This window comes from Tachysurus fulvidraco, chromosome 4 (assembly GCF_022655615.1).
Source record: "Tachysurus fulvidraco isolate hzauxx_2018 chromosome 4, HZAU_PFXX_2.0, whole genome shotgun sequence".
Classification (NCBI taxonomy): Eukaryota; Metazoa; Chordata; class Actinopteri; order Siluriformes; family Bagridae; genus Tachysurus; species Tachysurus fulvidraco.
Window position 1 is genome coordinate 18,886,751 of NC_062521.1, and position 22,048 is coordinate 18,908,798.

The 22,048-nt window shown below is 38.0% G+C and overlaps 1 protein-coding gene across 1 annotated transcript; it reads right to left on the reverse strand.

The window, feature by feature from the left end:
* Positions 1-1,438: 1,438 nt before the first annotated feature.
* Positions 1,439-18,832, reverse strand: frmd6 (FERM domain containing 6). Its single transcript, XM_027175039.2, has 14 exons — positions 18,499-18,832; positions 9,324-9,606; positions 8,135-8,225; positions 7,940-8,019; positions 7,672-7,748; positions 7,366-7,552; positions 7,032-7,187; positions 6,589-6,654; positions 6,377-6,445; positions 6,003-6,177; positions 4,015-4,323; positions 3,665-3,796; positions 3,313-3,404; positions 1,439-3,200 (listed from the first exon to the last, which is right to left on the reverse strand). The coding sequence occupies exons 2-14, from the start codon at positions 9,420-9,422 to the stop codon at positions 2,916-2,918; spliced, it is 1,818 nt and encodes a 605-aa protein (XP_027030840.1). The 5' UTR covers positions 9,423-9,606; positions 18,499-18,832; the 3' UTR covers positions 1,439-2,915.
* Between the last annotated feature and the right edge of the window lie 3,216 nt (positions 18,833-22,048).

A 22,048-nucleotide genomic window follows, 5' to 3' on the forward strand; every position in this document is an offset into this window, starting at 1 on the left:
GGATGAACAAGTATGAAAGCTGTAGTTATTTTTGCCCACCTGGTTTCTGAATGTTTTGTGGGGGAAAAATGACTATGTATTTACATTTGTTGTGTTTTGTGTTGTCACCTGAGGTTATTTGGTTGTTTATGGTGAGGACCACACAATTATTGTTATTTAGGCCTGATACATAAAACCATAGAATAGCCCAGTAGTGCATTCAATGATAAGAAGGATGCCATGTTGATAAAACTAGGCCATGAATTTTCCTGACAGAACTGACCTGTCAAACAGATACAGCACCGGTAAGGGTGCTGTTAAGCTAGTAACTGATGGCATCTTGGTTCCTCCCTGACAAAAGTGGAATTGGTCAGTCACCTCGTCTCACTTTAGCACCAGGAAACAGATTTTAACACGTTTTAGACTCTCATTTGCTTAAAGCCCCATGTGCTTTCAATTAACTGCTTTACAGCTAAACCAGCAGAAATACAAAAAATAAAAGAAAAAAAACAGTTTTTCTTGCAAAGGCACCCTTTATTGCATACATTAGAGGACATCAGTACCTGCAAGACACACACCACACTTCATTATGGCAACATAAGCATCAAGTAACAGGTTTACAAAAAGAAGATAAACAATATTAATTAGGGCATTTCCTTTCATAGAAAGGATTTTAATAACTGCAGACAGAAATTTAAAAGGGATTGAAAAAAGTATGTTATTGGTAAGGTCTGTTTCAGTCCAGTGATTTACTTGTAAATCATTACAAAGATCAGCATATTTTGTTTCCCCATTTTATTTGTTGGTTATTAATTTGTGAACTGCAGTTCTAAAAACTAAATATGGAAACATTTACAATATTGATTGCTGTGTTAACAAGTGTTTGCTGTCAGAAATACAAAGAGGGAGACAAGTATAATTACTCTTCAGTAATGTGAAGTATTAATGTGATTGCAAGACTGAAGGAAATCACCATGGTGCTATATGATGGAACAGACTGCATGTGGACCTGAGCAGCTTCCCACATGCATGAGAGAATATAAAAGTGCTACTGATGACCCAAAAAAGAAATTGTGAAAGAAACCTAAGTTGTTGTTTGTTTTGAGCACACACACAGAAACACAATGCAGCTTTATCACCTGAAATATATAAAATCTTCATTAGTTATTGATATGTTACTGATTATAGGTTACTGAATAATTCCATACTGAGAATACAAAATAAACACAAGCACATGGCTTAAACTGGGAGAACTGGGATTTCTAATACTGACCTCCATTCGAGAGTAATACTGACAAAACGAAAAAATATAACCAAAATACATGGCTCCCGCTTTTTGGACAACAACAGTTTAACAAAATACTCATAAAATAAAACGTTCCAGTTTGTAAAAAAAATAATTAATGAAACATCACCAACACTTAGAAAAAAATAGAAAAACAAAAATTATTGTCTTATGGTAAATATAGATTAGCAGGAAAGGACTGGTTTGTGGGGTTTTTTTTTTGTCTTGGAAAACCCCAGTTTGGCTTTTTTCTTTTTTTAATGATCCTTCCCATTCTCACACCACTGAGGCTGGAACTCCAGCCATTTTTCTATCCCTAAATTTTTCCACTTTACTGCTTTGCCTGACAGTTGATCAAGTGTAAACTCAAAAACTTCACCAGCCCTATTCTATGTGCACGACATCAATATTCTGTCCTCTCAGGCTCATGATGCAAGAAAACTGTGGTTTGGTTATTTTGGGAAGGATTAAAGAAGACAAAATTATGATTGCATTTTTGCAACTTGCCACAACTTGGTTTGGATGAACATTAGAGCAGAAACTACTCAAGCATCACTGAGAGCCTTGTGACCACACAGACATTAATTATCACTGTATCTTTCCTTGGCATAGGGGTAAAAATGTGCTTAGTGCACAAATGAGGGACTTGAGAGACTCCTAGGAACAGGGTCTGGAATTTGCATAGTGTAACAAAGGCACAGGCGGTTCAATTAGAGCAGCCAGCACCACAATACATACATCACACACATGTCACACAACCAACCAAGTTTGGACACACCTGCTCATAGGGAGGCTTTTTGTCATATGTTCTAATTTACAATAAAAATTAGAAATATTTAAATTTAAATGTTTTGCACAGTCTTGCCATTTAGTCAACCAGCTTTGTCGTGTAAAAGTTTCAGCTAGGAGGTGCTTTTTAAAGTTCTGAGCATTTGTTCATTGCCTGTCAAGTGTTCTAAATGAAAACTACTTGTTTTGGGAAACAATTTACCCCCAAAGATATATTCTGTTTCAGAAATACATACATACATGGCCATCAATTTCACTAGTTACATTTGTCTTAGAACCCATTTTAACTAGAAGCATTTATCAAAATATGACAATGAAAAATGTTCATCTATTGTGTCAAACTTTACCTGGTAATGTAAATTCATACTAGTACCATTCCTGTCCATTAGATATTAAAATATGGCTTGCGTGTTCAGTTGCTTATTGAACACTGCGGACTGCTCTTCTTTGGTTAATAGCTCGTATATGATCAAAAACACTTATATGCACTCACACAAAGACAAGAATACAATCTCACAGACTTGTACATAACTTCTAATGTCATAGAAGAAACCAAACAGCCACTCTAGAAAAGCCCAACACAATGAACAAGAATTGGAACGTCTCATTCTGATTGGCATGTAATGCACGCATGCGCGAAATTCGCACAGAGGGGTTCAGGTTTTGCTAAAGCAGCTGAGACAGACCGGTGCGGTTTCTCTTTCTCGTCCGAAATTCAGCAGCTTCCTTGCATTATGATCCTTAGTCACACTCTCTCATATACACACACATGCAGACACATGCACACAGACAAAAGCACACATATACATGTCCTCAGTCATGTTTTTCATTTGTTTTTCTTTGTTTTGATTTTCCTCCCTCTTCACACAACAAACTCGGGCACCTCCTCTGTACTCAGGTCCAGAGAGAAGTACTTGTTGGTTCTTTTGATGGGAAAAGGGTGTTGGTCATCACAGATACCAACCCGCTGTTCCGCCACTCCCTGGTAACCATTGCTAAGCTCCTCCACACAACCAAATGTGTAACTGTGGGCAGAGTCCTGTGAGGGCTCCACCCACTCTGGGGAATTCCTCTGGTACAGACGGATATCATCTAGTGATTGGCTGTGCCTGTCTGTGGAGTTCTGAGATTTCCTGCCTGACACCATCTAAATAATTAATACAAACAACATAAACAGAACAAATAAGAATCAATATGTGCTATAAAGTGTGCTATATTTAAAGATGCCAAACTTGTCAAAGTGTAAATATGAGTGTGACCTGAGGGAGTGATTCAATGCTTTGGCCTTTCATTTTCACTACAGTCTCAGACGAACTCGATGTTGATGAACTTACTTCCTTCACAACTAGGCCTGGGTACACATCAGCACCATCATTATTATTAAATACAAATCAATTTGAATTTGAATAAAGAATTTGTTTACACAAGTGTTATTGTTTTTTGATGATAATCACTATTTTAAGTAGCAACTTAAATTGAAGTGTGTTTTGGAAAGGCACTAACTGGCCATCTCTGCAACCTCACCAGCATCAATCACATTAAAACCTAATGTTTCATATCTTAACACAATTATAACACAATCCGGCTTGTATTGTATGAGTGTACTTGTACCTGAGTAGCCGTTGCTTTGTGCAGATGTTAACATGTCCTCAGTAATATGAATGCAGAGGTCCTGACTGAGCTCCAATGCTAAATCAGTGAGTTCTTCATAGTCTTTAGGATCGTCGACCAACATCTCAATCTCTGCAGAAACAAAATGGTAAACATGTATATTATAGAATCATCCATGCAGATTACACAGCTTTTTCATATTTAGTAGTATCCACATACATGTCTGATTATCTGCCAGGTAACACAAACTCATCTTTCTTCAATACACACCACTATTCAAGGAACGAATGGATATTTAATATATATGCACACAAATGAAAAGCTAGAGTCTATAGGTATGTGATTCTTACCATCATCATCCAGGCCTCGCTCCTTGACACTGCTCTCGATACCAGAAGTGTGTGTGCTGGCGTGGCTGGTATTGGAGGAGGAGTGTGAGCGGAGTGGCCGGTGTGGTGTGTGTGCTGGAGTACGGAAGCTGTCGGTTTCGATACCCGACGTGTGTGAGCTGCTGTGGCTGGTTGTGGAGTGACGTGAGAAACGTTTTTGGCGTGAAACACTGCCCATGCTGCTGCCACTAGCACGAGATCGCTGGTCTAGCTGATCCATGTCCAACTCCAGAGCATCACTAATATATGACTCCCGATACTGCTTTTTTTCTACAAAACATGCACATAGCCTTTTTCAGTATCACAAAATTTAATAGACAAAATTTTCTCTCTTAACTGTTATGGACAAGTTAGTTGTGTTTATTATATTTATATTTAATTATATTAAAGTGGGTTGACATACATAGTGACATAAATAATCAAAAAATTAGATTTTTGAGGCTTCCCTTGAACCTAGAATAAGAATCCTGCATCTGGACCAAGACAGGGTTGAGAGCAGAAAAAAACCCCTATTGATCACCACTCAAAAGTACATTCAGCTAGATTTTCAACTAAGCACATGCATTTTTCTAGGTAAAAGATACACACTAAATCTATACATACACTCGAGATGACACTAGCCCAGTGCCGAGAAACTTTAAGATGTAAATGTCAAATGCAATGTGCAAGACAAGACAAAGTATTGAATCGGAAAGATTGTTGGCCTAGTTAAAGTCAACATAAACCCAGCTATTACTAATATAATAATCAGATTCACAAAATAATGTAAAACTCATAAACACACTACAGACAGTGTAAATTAAAGTGCTTAAACAGTTCGTACTTTATTAATTCCCAGGGTGAAATTGGGTTAAAGGTTACCCTAGATCAGGGGTGTCAAACTCAAATTCACAGTGGGCCAAAATATAAAACTGAGATAAAGTCACGGGCCAAACTGAATATTTATTGAAAAATTAACTGCAACTGATATGTAATGTTCAACCTTTTTCATATGGAAACAAACTTTAGTTTTGCTTAAACACAGGATTTGGAACAACCAGAGCTTGATATTACATACACATAAGAGATTAAATTTGAAATAAAAGACACATCAGTGGTGTTCATTTCACAAACTTTGACCATACACTTTTTGACAAACTCTCCCTCGTTAAAGGGCCGGGCAGATTTTGCAATCTCTGCTTCCACAATAAAGCTTTACAGCCTTTACAGCAGCTTCACTTTTTGATTTTGCTTTCATGAATATAGTCCGCCTTCTGTAGCTTCTGTATGTAATGTTTCGTTTCATATTGTCGTCTTATGTTATATTCTTTCGTTACAGACACGTTAGCTCCGTTAGCACACAAGACAAACAGGTCTGTCCTTTATATTCGTGAACAGATAATCTGCCTCCCACCTGTCTTGAAAGCTCCTATTGTCCAGCTTTTGTTTGGCCATTTTGTGGAGGGTGGAATTAACTTGCCCAATGTGACTGTAACATGATTGTTAATGACTGTCAACAAAGAATGAGGGGCGCTTGCTGTTCGTGACTATGCGTCAATACAGTGGCATGGCATTCTGGGATTTGTAGTATTAGCGGAGCATGTGGCTAGCCAGCTGTAATGCACATTTGATATGATCTCGCGTGCCAAATATAATTACACTGCGGGCCAAATTTGGCCCTTGGGCCAGAGTTTGACACCCCTGCCCTAGATGGTGAGAATGTTTAAAAATCGGAATTCATCAAACTAATTTGATGCAAAACAAAAATACATTCATGTTTTTTGTGTGCTGTATTGTTTATTTAATTTTTATAATAAACAAATGTTTCATGTCCTGTAGTTTTTCTTTTGCATTCTTTAATTTTCCCCCCACATGTTTCCCTAACAAAGTTTTGCTTTAGGCATGATATAAAGTGGTCTTGTAATCAAAATTTTGATGTTGAAAAACTATTAACACAAACACAAGCATACCTTCGTTCTCCTCTAGGCGTCGGACTTGTTTAAGCACGGGCTGAAGGTTCATGTAAAGGCGGTGGCTGTTGCTAAGTAACTGTAGGAGATGGCGGGAACGCAGTGGACAGCCAGTGTAGTAGATGAGCTTTCTAGCAGAGGGCAAACCATCAGGCAAGATCTCAAACCTTTTCCCCTGAGAGAAGAAAAATAAGAGTAAACAAAAAAAAATGCAAAGACAGAATTTTATACAATGATATAATACAGGATTAATGTCAAAGCCCTTTAAAGACATTTTAAATTTAAGAACTATCTAAAAAGTAGACCATGTAGACCATATTGTTAAAAATAACCAGAGTTTGTGAATTGTCCTGTTTTATTATTATTGTTCTTACCACAAATACAAGTTTGCCCACGTTGGTCCAGGGGAAATCATATAGAAGCTGCCGGACACTGCCCACATTCTGCAGAACAACAAAATATTCAGAGCATAAAGAGAGCATCATATTTTTAAGAGAGAAAAATGTTGACATTTGCATGTAAATTAATCTGCCTAAATATTTGTTATTGGCAGAAATATTAAACACAAGAAACACAGTACACACACCTGAAAGATCTGGATACCACGCAGAGTAAGCCCCAGAGTTAAAGATGCCTCCAATTCTTTCTTATCCTGAAAAATAAGTTTTTTGAATTTCACCTTTTGTGTCAGTCCACACCTGCTAGCTAGCTTTCCCCATCACATTGTGCAATGTGAGCACAAGGTCCTGCTAGATCTACCTGAACTACTCAGAGAAAAGCTTCCAAATTCCACAAACATGAACTCACGGATGCTTACAAATGATTATTGTCATGGGACACTATAACATTATCCAATCCACCCAGAGAGCAAGGAATGTGATGCTCTCAGACTCCTGCTCACAGATAGGTCTGACATTGTCAAGATCTCATGATCTCTGTATGATATAGCCATAGTTTTTTGTTTATGTTATTTGACCTTGTACACAGTAACAAACATGTACATGCAAACATTAACACTTCTTCTCCAACCTTATAAAGGCGATAGTAGTGTACAGTGACATCATCCAGGAGTGCTGCTTGTTTGATGTATTTCAATTGAGCCTCTGATGCGGTGAGAGCAAACTGTTCCTTATGCATATTAGGAATATGCCGCAGAATATAGTCTCTCCCCCTCTTAGTGATCACCTGGAGAGTAGGAGAGCGAAATAGATGGATGAACAGTATACATACATACATACACACATTTTCTATATAATGTGTAGATGGAGAGAGAGGAGATTGAAAGAAATATAAATTCCTCACAATTTGTCCACATACTGTATTGCTAGAGTCTATCATTAGGGTAAAGGAGGACTTTGCTCACCCAGGAAGGAAAGTAGGACTCAGGCTGAAAGTAGGAGTTAAAGTGTTTATTTCGTTTGTAGTTTCCCAGATCTGCCTGAAGAGCAAATGCAGCTAGCAAGAAATAGGCCTCCTCCCGCTGGACACATTGGGACTGCAGAACTTGCTTCCTCAAGTGCCAGTAATAATAATACCTTGCCATGCGATCACTGAGGGAGATAGAATTTAAATGTTAGTGTCTATGATGAAGTGTGCATTACCTAAGAAAAACAAAACATTTATAAACCCTACTAATATGTAAAATACATGCAAATTATGTATAAAGTACCTGATAAGCCTGCCATTCTCCACATAGTACTGAGCTCTAAAGTGCACAATCATTGGAGGCCCAAATTGATCAATTCCCTATGTTGAACAAACATTGAAAAGAATCAGCCTTTACTAAATATTAAGATTTAAAGGTGCATTACAAAATGCAATACAGGGAGTTTGCCTTGTTAAGAAACAGTTAATAAAATACATATGCATCTTATTAAAGTGATTCCTGAACTTAGCCATAGGACTGAGGTATTATGCAAGTGTGCTCTGTATATTACCTTGCTCGCTTCTCGCTTCCATTCCTTAGGACAGTATTTCGACAGCTTCTGTTCCAGTTCCATATAGATGTGCTCATTATCTAAAAAAAAAAGGAGACGTCACAGGTTAAATACATTTTGAATTTACTCACATACCTATCTAGACTTGTGCAAATAAAATACTCAAATACGTGTCTGAACATGTGAAAGTCTTACTCTGAACAACGCTGAGGCCAAACAGATGACAGTCCTTCAGTCGGAGAAGATCACATACCTGCTCCAACAATTCCTGACACAAAGTCTTCACCTGTTGGAGAGAGGAAAACCATCTCATAATCATTAATCAAAACAACTTCGCAGCACATGATCTATATGGAAGTTACAAGTTTTGTACCAGGCCTGTCTGGACATTGTTCAAAGTGTTCAAAGTGTTCAAAGTGTTTAACAAAATCTTTATGAATCAGTGTCAGAGGAAAGACTATTCCTAATTTTACATAATGAGCTGGCTATGAATCAGAATATCTATAATGGTAGAAAAAATATAATAAATCAATGGTCTCATCAATACACTAGGACAGATTAACTGGAAAGTAATTAACATAATGGTTACTGAGGTTTTTAATCAACTAATGATCCAGGAATAGAAAAAGCACCAAAGTAATTCTGATTATTTGGTATCTGAGATTGCATATTTCAGATTCACTAATGTATTCGACAAAATCAGTCACAAGTTGTCCTAAAGCTCATCACTATAACACCTGTGTCCTACAACTAAGTAAAAGATGTTAACAGACATGATGCTCAGCTTATACATCAAACAAAAAACACTGAACAAAAAAAAACACCACAAAGTTTGTATGCTGAGGTGTGTGCAAATTCCTAAACCATCCTTTGTGCTGAGACCTGCCCTGTCTGCACTTCATCCAAATAATATGCACCTCTACTGCCATTGCTGCAATCACTGTTTGATGCCAGGATATTGGTTCAGCTTTCGTGCTTTCACTGGTGATGCTGTTTTAGTTAGTTCTTTTGTCATTTAAAGAATAAGGCTGCTTTAAGAGGTGAGTAGTATCACAGTGTCAAAGCTATGACACTGACAATGAAAAAAAGGCTATATGGATCCCTTGTGGTTCCTCTACCAGGAAAGCTTTCTTATTTTATAAATTAGGTTGTATTAATGTCAAAAGTATTAACTTCCCATTTTTTCTCTTGTTTGGTTCAGATACCTCTACAAACTGCTGTCTGTATAGACACAATGATGTCAGATACCTCTACAAACTGCTCTACAAACTGCTGTCTGTCTAGACACAATGATGTCTACTGAAAATGTGGGAAACTGAAATATTCTAGCAGAAAGTGGCAAAACACTGTATGAGAAGGTGCTTTGGTATTGCGGTTAACTTACACTGACAATGACGTTGAGTGTTTCATCATTTGGGAGAAACACACACACACAACGGCGATCCTGCATGGTCTTGTTGTTGTGGAACGTCAATTTGCTCATGTTTGTCCGGCTTCCTCCTGGAAACTCTGCCCCTTTGTGGAGCTACGCCCCCAAGAGCGCCCTCACTCTTACACTCTCACTTTACTGGGTCTGGTAAATTCACACATGCAGAGAGACAGTCTCTCTCTCTCTCCCCCCTTCTCACACACATACACACACCCCTGCTTCACGACACGTCCTCTCCCTAGAGAAAGAAAGAGAAACAGAAAGGGCTTAAATCAAACAAAGAGATTTTTTTTCAAATACAGTTCAAAATACTGTTGTTACAAACAACACAAACACACTCTTTTCATCCTGCTGCTCTGATCTCATCAGCAAAGAATTTTTCACTTGCTGGGGACAAACTGATCATCTGCCTTTCTCGGCACAGACAACACTGTCATACACAATTATAGACAGTTTTATATTTGTATACAGAAAAAAGATATTCTGTAAGATCTCTTTCATTGGTTGCAGATGTGTTCCTAGGGAAAAAGTATTACACTGCATGAAAGAAAAATGGTGAAAGAGCAACTGAGAGAAATGGGGCAGCAGTTTTGAAATGGACTGAGACTGAGTCACTTCCTACTATTCAGCCATTCTGACAACGTGGCAAAGCACACACATATATGGTCCTTTTACTTCATACATTTAGTTTAAGTTGGAAAAAAAAATCATCTCACACATATTCTCAAGTTCTCGACATCTGTATAACACCATGGCAAGGAATCGGTAGGTGTGAATAACATGTAATCAAATTACATAAGCTGTTTCAGAGAGTGTGGGAAAATCTTGACTAACTGGTAAAATGAACGGTAAAAAATGTAAAATAAAAGATGAAGGAAGGAGGAAAATGACTGAAATGAGCGTCACTGTGGAGAAAGCTGCGTGAGAGAAAGCGGGGAAGAGAGTGAATGAGAGAGAGAACTGCTGCAGTCAGGAGAATTCCAACCCAACATCTGCTTCTCATTCCAACAATGTGTGCCTTTGATTCTGAACACACAATACGCATATACGAATACATGCTGTAGCTTCAAAATTCTAGCTTAGAGCTCAAGGGCTAGCTTACATCAATGTACAAAATAACATGACCTATGCTAATACATTTATCTAATCACTATGGATCTGACAGCATGTAAAATGTGCTATATTTCTCTCTGTCTCTTCAGTAAGGCTGCTGACAAATTGAGCCAACTGCTTGTAGTTTTTGCAGTGTGACCTTCAAATACATCAGCTATGTTGCCTATGTTTGCTACAAGCCCTTTCCTGTTTTATTTTAGTTTTTCGCACAGTTTAACACACACAAAAAACACCATTCACCGAATTGAACATTATCTAGGTCTTCTTAGTTCACTGCATTTGCTCATCAGATAAGCACACATTCTTATATGCAGCTATGAGAACTCTGTTCACATTTTCAATACTCTCACATTTAAACATTCTTTACCAGCATGTTTTTGTAAGGTAAAAGCAAACTAGAGAACACGGACTCATATGTCCAAGGATATCCAAGGAGACAATATCTTGTTTATTTGCCTTTTAAAACAACAACAAAAAAAAAACCTTGACCAAATATTTGTCATATAATAAATAAAAAAATATAGTGAATGCTTAATGAAATACCAACATCAAAAGAAACACCGTAGTGACAGATTTTGTTCAAGGACGTACACATAATAGAAGTCAGCTAAAGCTAAATAAAACTAATGAACATTGCCAGACAGATGAGTAACACTTCTGTCATCTCCCACAAGCACGCTGTCCACTGACCATCTCTGATAATCCTTCATAAGCAGCCTAATATGTCAAACATTCTGGGTGTCTTCTAGCAATGGGAATTCAAGCTTTATTCAAAGAATCAGAGAAACTGGTGAGCTCACAAATATTAAATAACTGTATGGACACCAAAAAACAAAAATCTGTTCGTCTTGGTCCGTTGCCTAAATTGTTCAGTTAGGTTTTCCTCTACTATCAGATAAGCACATCTGCATTACATGAAGCTTTGTAAAATGTTAAAAGAAATGTAAATACAGTGCAAAGCAATGTGTTTGCTTTGACATATACAGTAAGCATTCTTTCATTACTGATATGGCTCCTGTTGTGTCTGCAAAATTTTAAGATACCCATACCTTCATCCTGATAACCGTCAACTTTGGCAATGCTTTACTTGTTATAACAAGCAGCAATCCAGTCAAACACTCAATCACACACAGATGAGAGTCAAACACAAGTTTTAAAAATTAATACTATAACGGACACTGAAATCATGGTGCTGTATCAACAACACAAATGTTTCCAAGGATACTTTGCAATCATGTTTCTTTTTATCTGATCAATGGCACTAAAGAATCATAACTTGAAAATACTCAGTGTTTAACTAATTTTCAATATAATCTCTTAAAAAATGTGAGTCAGATTCCACTGTTCACCTAAGATGTAATTAAAAGTCACATTGTTACATTGATCTTTTGCAAAAACATAGCACTTTTCCAAAACACCATCAGAGAAGCTCAGGCAATCTAATTTAATATACAAACATGCAATACTGCATTCAATTTGTTTCAAAATAAAGAACCCTGCTAGAAAAGCTGTCTTGATGCTAGGTAGCATGCATCCATGATAGCAAATGTGTTTTTACATTATCAGATGACCTACCACATATGTGCTACCATGCCTACTATGTATAGACTTCAAATGTTTTCCACGGCAAATTAAAAAACAGGTACCAAAAATCATAATCCGTCCATAGCATTTGCTGCAAAAAAGGTTCCACATCTTTCTGCAGTGGAAAGAGGCTCTTGGAGCCAAGCAGCTGACACACAACTTGGTTATGTAAGCAATCTACAGACCTGTGGTTCAATATGATTCCTTCCACCTCTTACAGGCCTCATTCAGCCCATCTTTTCCTCTGTTGCGCTATGGTGATTCCAGCACTGAGTCACATTACTGACTGTATGCTATGCTTTATGCTGTTTCCACAAACATTGCTGCTGGGACCAAAGCTAGTGATGGTTCTGAGAACCACTAACCTTTACGGAATTGTTTCACTCTTTTGCCAGTTTGACAGACTAATCTTTACATAAGCAGAACTAGGTTTGTAACACTCAGTATAAAAGTTTAAATTATTGTAGAAAAACTTATTTGTTTTTATTTTTAAGTATTTTTTGGTTTTGAAGTGTGAATTCAAATTCGTCTATACCTGCACAAATACACTGTGTAACAGATATGCACAAATTGACAGGTAGTCACATGCTTTATAAGATTTTTGGCTACCTAATATTTTCTTTAATAAAACAAAGACTTGACTGATTGGTAAGGAACATTTCTTCTACTAAATTATTTTATAGTTTAAAGCTCAAAATTAGCTTCTCCAGGTAGCATTAGTGCTAGCATGAGTCCCAGAGTGTGCAAACTGGAGAAACAAATGGTTACCAAGACAACAAACAAACAAACAAACAAACAAACAAATAAATAAATAAATAAAAGAACACGCTAAATTTTTGCTGCTTTTCCCATCATCAGAAGTGAACAATTTATTTATTTGCTCAATCTGCTAGTAAAGCTTGTCAAATTCTCTGCAGCACATTTTCACATTCTCTCAATCACAGTAAATAAATTAATAAAGCTGTACAAAAACTAACTGGCCTATATAAAGAAAATGGAGAGGTCCCCTGGGAAAATTCTTGGACATACTGATGTCCAGCCACCTCTGCAGTCTGTTGATTCCAAAGTGTGATATTTTCCCAAAAATAATATTTAACTGTTTCTGGTAAAAATATTGGGGGCACAGTGGCTTAGTGGGTAGCACGTTTGCCTCACACCTCCAGGGTCGGGTTCGATTCCCGCCTCCGCCTTGTGTGTGCGGAGTTTGCATGTTCTCCCCGTGCCTCGGGGGTTTCCTCCGGGTACTCCGGTTTCCTCCCCCGGTCCAAAGACATGCATGGTAGGTTAATTGGCATCTCTGGAAAAATTGTCCATAGTGTGTGAATGCGTGAGTGAGTAGGAGTGTGTGTGCCCTGCGATGGGTTGGCACTCCGTTCAGGGTGTATCCTGCCTTGATGCCTGATGACGCCTGAGGCACAGGCTCCCCGTGACCCGAGGTAGTTCGGATAAAGCAGTAGAAAATGAGTGAGAGTGAGTGAGTGGTAAAAATATTCAAAACCTTACACTGTTTTCATCTTTGAAACTATAGTTTAAAGCTGCTTTAGGGATTAAATGGACTCACTCCCAAGCTCCCATCTCTGGTTCATCAGTTTAGGATCAACAGCTTTTGAACCAAAGATGCAAGCCAAGCATAAACATTAAATCACTTAGGATTTCACCAATTTCATATTGACCAGTATTTGGGCTGATATTTGCAGACACATGGATCTTGCTCTAAACTCTTTCTTAAAATATGAAGCTATAACATCCATCATGCTTCATATATATTGAACCTGGTGACATGGTGCTTGATGACCGTGAGGAACTCAATAAAAAAACGATTAGCCAATACTCAGCACACTAGCAGTATTCATTACATCTGGTTCCTAGAGTTCTTTCTGTCATTGATGTTTTACCTCTTCCCAATATTCTTTATGCTACTAATATGGCTGTATTTCTCAGCATTATGTCTCAATCAATAGAAAGTGTATTCTGACCTCATGCAAAATGTTTAACAGTATAGTCATCGGTTCTATATTATCTTGACCAGCATGAAGTGATTACTAAACATGAATGAATAACTAAAATGCAATATAAATGTAAATTCAATGTAAATGAATTAAATAATGCATTGATTAATCATTTCAACTTATTTCCTGTAAGGTACTGTATAATCTACAAATCTAGTGTTCATACCTATCCTTGTATCCAAATACTTGTGACGTTCATGTCTTAGATCTGACAGGAGCCAAGAAATATTTAGTGGAATATTCTGAATGGTACATAAGTGCAAAATGCAAACTGTGAAATGCAGATGACAAATATGTTATGTGAACAATCAAATTTACTCACATAAGTCACATAAGTTGATCAACATGGAATTAATAAAACTTCATATAATTTTATTTAATTTTAAACCCTTGGTTAAGAGATCCAAAATTAAATACCCTTTCTCACTGCAGCTCTGTGAACAGCCACATTACTGAATGTGCAGACAGAATTGTGTCATCGCTTTTAAATTTATGCTTTTTAAAAATAATTATTTAAGAATTATACATCTTCAGTTAGAAGCTAAACTAAAATATACTACAGAAAAAAACCACAGTGAACACACAGTGAAACCAGTGACACAGATGAGAATGCTTATTTGGGACATTTTAGTCACAGCTCTCTGTACTCTTCTGCTAACAATACAGCAGCCAAGTATGAACATGTGACTTAATACCAAGACATCTGGCAACCATGTGGAGTAGGCAGAGAGAGAGAGAGAGGGTGAGATGAAGAGAAAGGGAAAGAGAAAAAAATGGAAATAAAGTGCATGTTGATATAACACGTCCCAACATGTTTCGATATAACAAGAAAACCATAAATGACACCCTGTGGTTCCCCTCCCAAGCAGCCAAGGAGCCCCTCTAGTCTAGCCACCCCCACAAATCTATACACACACGCACCACACATGCAACACATGCTGTTGGCAAGGGTGCACTTAGCACTGTAGCACTCAGCTTGCCAACACGAAAAGGTACAACTGTAAATATCACAGAATTAAACAGACACAAGACAGACCAGCTTCAAGAAACACATTTTTTGTTTCTGGTAAATTACAACCTCATACAGTTATTAGCCTTAAAAGTGCCACTAAAATGCATATTCAGGATAAACAAATGTATTTACAAAAACAAATAATTTGACAGTGAAGTTGAGGAAAATTACACAATATGTATATACACAGACTTTAATATCCAAACAGTATTGTGAGTAACACTGGGGTTGTGTCAGGATGCCCTCAATATTCTAAGAAAGGCACTGTTTCTATTGTGTCCTAGTTTATCGTTACAACAATTATAAACGATAATATGGCCCATCCCAAATTTACTGTTAAACAGCAGATCTTCTTGTAATTGTACTAAACCTTTGCCAGTACACTGGACTGCTGTCCTGAAGTGTGGAATTGCAGGTAAAAAAAATATATGATCATAACAGTACATTCAGATTCAAGATTCAGAGGTGTTTCTCCAGTACCACAGCAGGATAACAGGATAGCGGTAACAGGCATGCTTTCCTTTTGTTGTTGAGCAATCATAAGACATCCTGTTTGGCTTTTGGTTCAGACCTACTGCACATGCAATTAGCAATAACAAATGTGGCAACTTAAACACCAGTCTTAAACCCACCCACCAACCAAACTCTTTTAACCAATCACACAGCAAGAATTAACGTGTTACAGTGTAGGTTTAATGTAAGAGTTAGACACAGGTGACTCTGCATTACTGGAAAACAAGAGTTATAGTGGGGTAACATTTATCTGTCACTAAAATTCTCAAAAATGATTACTGGATAATCCAACAAATCTGCCTAATGTATAATATTAATGCTATATCATAAGTTCATGTTTATTGCCATTCAGTTAAACAAAGATAAAATTAAATCATTTAACCATTTGGACACCTAAAAGGATTATGTACAAAAAACTTAAATTATTCTTGTAGTGAACTCCAACATCTAGAAAATCATACAGAAGCACACCGCAGTACCACATTTTGAAACACCAGTCACAGAACAAATTGTTACGCTCCATTTGAGCTAAACACAGCCTGTGTTGGTGTAAATCCCCCAGCACCCCATACATGCCACCTGATTGGTCCAAATCTGCATGTGTTTTCTTTTAAACACTGGTGGGTTTAAGATGCCTTGTTGGATAAGACATAATGGCCAAACATATAATACACATGACGTGCATGATTTCACACATATATACTTAAACATATACGCACAAAGCATTTTCAAACACAAAGGAATGCCGATGCAACAAAGAAAAACATCCTGTGGCTGAAAGATTTGGAGCAGAGGGGGAAAAAAAGGAAAACAGGAGGAGGGACAGAGAATGACCCGCTTCCTGCATAGTTTCTTATACAGGTGGATCACACACACACACACACACACACACACACACACACACACACACACACACACACACACACACACACCTATTACTGAAACACCACATCCACTTACATAAACACACCTGAGATATACTGTATCACACTTAGCCATGAACTGAACTAAAGCCATACCAACAACTGTGATTCACTTGTATACATAATATGAATATACATACAATCAACCTTTTCCCCCTTCACACAAACATGTCAAGGGGCACTACACTCAGAGCAATGTAATGTCAGCAAGGTTCATTTCTATTGCTGTAAATGTAAATGTATTTCTTCCATGACATACATAACAGAATCTTCCTTAGTCAATACAGTTAATCTAACATTACACAGTACTCCTCCAGGGTCTAAAAAAATACCCTCAAAGACTCCATGACACATAAAGATCTTCCACATGCTACAGTTCTCAGTGCTCTCAGGTCTAACCCCAATCAGCAGTATCCACAAGAGGCAGTGATATAAGCAACAAGGGAAAAATTATTATTGCAATTATTAAAATGAAAATTATTTGCATGGTGTAAAGTTAAATTCATGATATCCTGAGTTAATGTTAAGAACAACATTTTCAAAACAGCAAAAAAAAATCAAGAGTTCAACAGAACAGTTGGCTTGTGAGGGGGATAAATCCCCAAAACAATCCAAAACGCCAAGAAATCCAGGATGTTGACATGATGAGTAAGTCACTGTTAATTCTAATAAATGTACTGATTAAACAGCTGCAAGGGCTGGTTTAGGCAACCAAACATTTTGGCACTTAGAAAGTCGCCCACATGTAAATGGCCGTGTTTATAGTTAAAACACTTGAAAAAAGATGACCAAGATGAAACACATGTGGGCCTAGTGTTGAGATTTGATGTTTGTGAAGTGTTGGTGCTGGGATTTCAGGAGGAAATGGTGAACATTCCTGAATCCTGAAGCCACTGGCTGCACAGGACGAGACATAACCGAGAGATTATATCTAAAGTCGAATCATGAGACGTAAACACCCAGAGTAAGATATACAACAATGTGAAATAATGTTGTGTGCCAGTGTTTAAATAGAAAACATGTAACAAACCTCTTTGGCTATGAAAGGTCTATGATGTTGTTCTTTAACAGGAAATTAACACAATAATAACAATATCCAAATCAGCTATTTAAAGAGAGAATCAGAGAGACACAGAGAGAGACAGAGAGAAACAGAGCGAGAAAGAGACAGAGACTAACAGAGAGAGAGAGACAGACAGAGAGAGACAGAGACACAGAGAGAGAGAGAGAGAGAGAGAGAGAGAGAGAGAGACACACACAGAGAGAGAAAGAGACAGAGACAGAAAGAGAGAGAGACACAGAGAGAGACAGAGAGACAGAGACAGAAAGAGAGAGAGACACAGAGACACAGACAGAGAGAGAGAATGACAGACAGACAGAGAGAGAGACAGAGAGAGAGCTGCAGCAGCAGAATATTGAGAGTTTATGAGATTATTAATAAGTTTTGAGAGTTTGATAACGGATGTGAAGCCGCTCAGGTGTAGAGAGACAGCAGGCGACACGTCTCAGGTTTCCAATAGAAGACTGACTGGTTTTCTTAAACAGGCACAAACAATGCAACTTTGAGTGTAGATTCAAAACCAGTATACTCGGGTTCACAAGAAACGCTCAAGTCTGCCAACTTAAACGGCCACATTTATGTGGTGACGGGAAAGTGTCGGTTAACTGATCCGGTCCAAACCCACTCGGTGGATTGGCTTTAAGACAGAGTTGGCCTTGGGTTTGTTACTGCATCATTAAGATGCTCAGACTGACTCAACTAGAGTTCATCGGTGCCAAAAAAACCTATTATCTTTTAATAAACCTGTACGCAGTAGAGTCTAAACATTGCCACGTTGAATGTTCAGATGTGGGGAAACAACTGCTCCAGCGTCGCTCAGGCTGCCCCCCTTCCTCCTCCTCCTCTTACTGCAACAGCACAGCAGGGAAGCAAATAGTATGACAGATATAAGGACATTTATAAGTGTTAAACTCACCTTTTCGTTTGTTAAGATACACTAATGAATTCCGTAACTGTGATTTAATCCGCTATAATCCAAAGCGAGCCCAAACACTGTCGCTTCTTCTGTATGCAGAACAGTAACACATCAGGGTTGAGGAAGGGCACAGTGAGCTCTGGAGAGGTAACAAGTTACGATACATGTGGAGCTGCTGAGAGGAATGTGCCAAGTCCGCAGGGAAAGGGTGACAAAATATCGTGATATTCCGGGACGAAATCTTACACCATATTTCGACTTGTGTTCTCCAAATAGTGAGACGGTTTTGTTTTTGTTGTCGCTAAGCATATTAAAAGCCAACACCACCATGTGAGCACTCTTAAATCCTCCCCCCACATAGAGCGGTGTGGTAGAGTCCACGGCTGCTTGTCATTCCATTCGTCCTGACTGGAGCAGCGCAGCGCGGGTTTTGGGGAGACATGGCGCCTTCTGTACAGGAGCAGTGTAAAAGCTCGTAAAAGTCGAAAAATGCAAGGGACTGGATCACTTGATTCCATTTCACCCTTTAATTCAAAGTTTTTTTTTTAACGTTTTTAGGACACCCTCGCCCTAAAATATTAATTTACATGAGTTCCCACGGACTGGTGCCTAAAATAATAATAAAACATCCACCTCAGTAACATTCCTTAATAAAGGAGGAGTCAGTTGAACCCTAATAACTGAAGATTGGAAAAACATTTGGCATGCCGGTGTGTAATCATGTGCCCATTACAGCCGTGGAAACCTGTTCTTAGCTGACAGTAGAACCCAGTTTTGCCTCCTGTTGTATCCAGTATGACTCGAGCTTTGACATGTAATGTGTTCTGATAGTATTTACTATGACTTACCGCTGTAGCAATAGTTATTTGAGTTACCGTAGCCTTCCTGTTGGTTCAAGACAGTCTTTTCATTGTCCAGTGACCTCTCATCGAAAAGCTGTTTCCTCCAATGGAACCGCCTTTCACTGGATATTTTTTGTTTTCCGCACCATTCTTTTTGCACCATGGTTTACCCTAATAAATTGTATGGCGAGTGGAACACAAACACTTTGTACTACTTAAGTGTTGTAAATTCTTAGTAATTTCCATCTGTATGTGACCCTGTCTCAGATTTGAATTGTTTGGGGTTCATTTTCCATGAACCCTGAATATAATCCCAATTGATAACCTTAACCTTCATAACTTTATATGAATTGTTTTGTGCAAATTATTACAAATATTCTTCCCATTTTGCAGAATAGTGAACTGATGCCTAGTAGAGGATATTATATTTGCCTTAGATAAATAAGCAGATCACTGTCATGTGACCACAGGTTTTAATTATTCTTGTAGAACACACAAATGTGGCATAAAACATCAATACAGTACACAAGGCTAATCTAAAAAAAATATTTTTTGCTGAAGTCTGCACTTGCTAATCTTGCTGAGAATGCACAGGTGTGAGCTCTCTATCCCTCAGTCTTAGAAAACACCCTAGAGAGCAGTTCTATTTCAGTGTGGAGCTAAAAGCTTTAGAAAGGTGGCAGGAAACATATTTCCCTGTAGTAGTTACTTTAGTTGTTCAAAGAGAATCTGCAATGTACAGACCCAGGGGACATCTAATTTTTGTGTGTTAAAAATGACGTATGAAACAGGGTTGAAGCTCAAGAAGCCTAGAGGTCACAGCCTCTAACATGAGAAGGAGAACATGTACTGTAAGTAGATTTACATTTACAGCATTTCTGCAGACACTCTTATTAGTATTAAACTATAAGTATGCACAGATTACTAAGTAAATTGTTTGTAATTTCTTTTTTACAAGCAAAATTTAGTCAGATACATTTTATGTCACAATCATAAAATTTACAATGGAGAAAAATTAAGCTTGACAGTTTATATAGCAATATAATAGTCACACCAACCCCATAGTTCTAATTCCAACTTTGTCCAATACGCTGTATCTAAACACACATACATACATCAATAAACATGGCTCTACTGCATCCAAACACAGGGTCTGCTGCTCTGCTGTTGTCCCCAGATATTTCTGCAGGACAGATGGTGAAAGATTAAGCCTACACCCTAAGGGAAGAGAGGGGTGGAGGGGTAAAGGGTGGGAGGAGGGGTGGAAACAAGAACTAATGAAAAATAAACAAACTAAATGAGACAATTCCAGGTCACAACCCTGAGAAAGTACACATATCTGTTTTGCACAGGAGCAAGAGGAGTGCATGCACACCTTGAAGAACTGAGAAAGAAGCATTTAAATTTATAAACCCAGTGTATGTGGTTAGAGTAGAGGGACATGATGAATAAAACCAGAGATGCCGCTTGTTTGCCAAACCCTGTAGCTATTCCCAGGGCTTACTGAGCTCACTCATCACATGTGTTTGTTCAGCCTGATCTCCACTGTATTGTGCAGCAGTGTTATGAACCTGTCATGCCCCAGCAAAGACAGGAAAAATTGATAAACATTACACACAATGGATACACATTTACACAGTGGATTCAGCCATCGAACATAGCTCCAAGCTTTCTAGACTGGGAAAACTGTTTGCCACATGACTCAGGGTTATGCAGCTGCTGTTTAGATCTTCATGCTTTTAAAACTTCCATCAGTTATCGGCAGTGGCAATTATCAGTAAGGCCAGACTGATAGAGGCCTGAGACTCCACAGAACGACACAGAGTAAACACTAATCCATAGAGCTCTGATATACAGAGAAGCAAGGAATGTACTATATGAACAGTATATCATTATTGTATTGGTTTTAATTAGGAACAATGCAGCTAAGAAGCCAGTATTAGTCATTCATTCAGAAATTCTGATCTGTCATCTTGAGCTCATCTTTTAATCTCAGACTCACATCAATGCATAGCAAAAACAAAAGAATTGGCCTTGTCATTCCAGTAATTTCACTGAGGAATTTAGATGTCGATCCTTTAGCTATATAGTGTATATACAGTATACAATATACTGTATAAACAGAGATGTTTTTTTGGTTTCCTTCTAGTTTGTGTGTTTACCAGTCTGAGGAGGACAGACACAACATAATATCAACTGTTAAAAAAAGTTGTAGGAATGATTAAGCAGAACTTTGTTTTTACATAGACAAAATGCTTTTGAAATTGGTAAGATTATGTAAAACTGAAGGTGATTGAATGAAAATTGAAGACGAATTCCAGTGCTAATTTCTGCATCTGAAATGTAAGGGGGAAGCAGCCCTGATGGATAAATCTGATGGGTACATATGTAGTACTGATGTCACTGGTAACAAATGCAGTAAAATAAATACATATGCAGTTGTTGGTATTCAACACAGTTATAACATTAAGAAGATAATTTAAAATAATATGTTTTTCAGTGGGATCATCATTCAGTATGATGTTCATTCATTCATTCATTTTCTTCCACTTATCCGAACTACCTCGGGCCACGGGGAGCCTGTGCCTATCTCAGCCGTTATCAGGCATCAAGGCAGGATACACCCTGGACGGAGTGCCAACCCATCGCAGGGCGCACACATACTCTCATTCACTCACGCAATCACACACTATGGACAATTGTCCAGA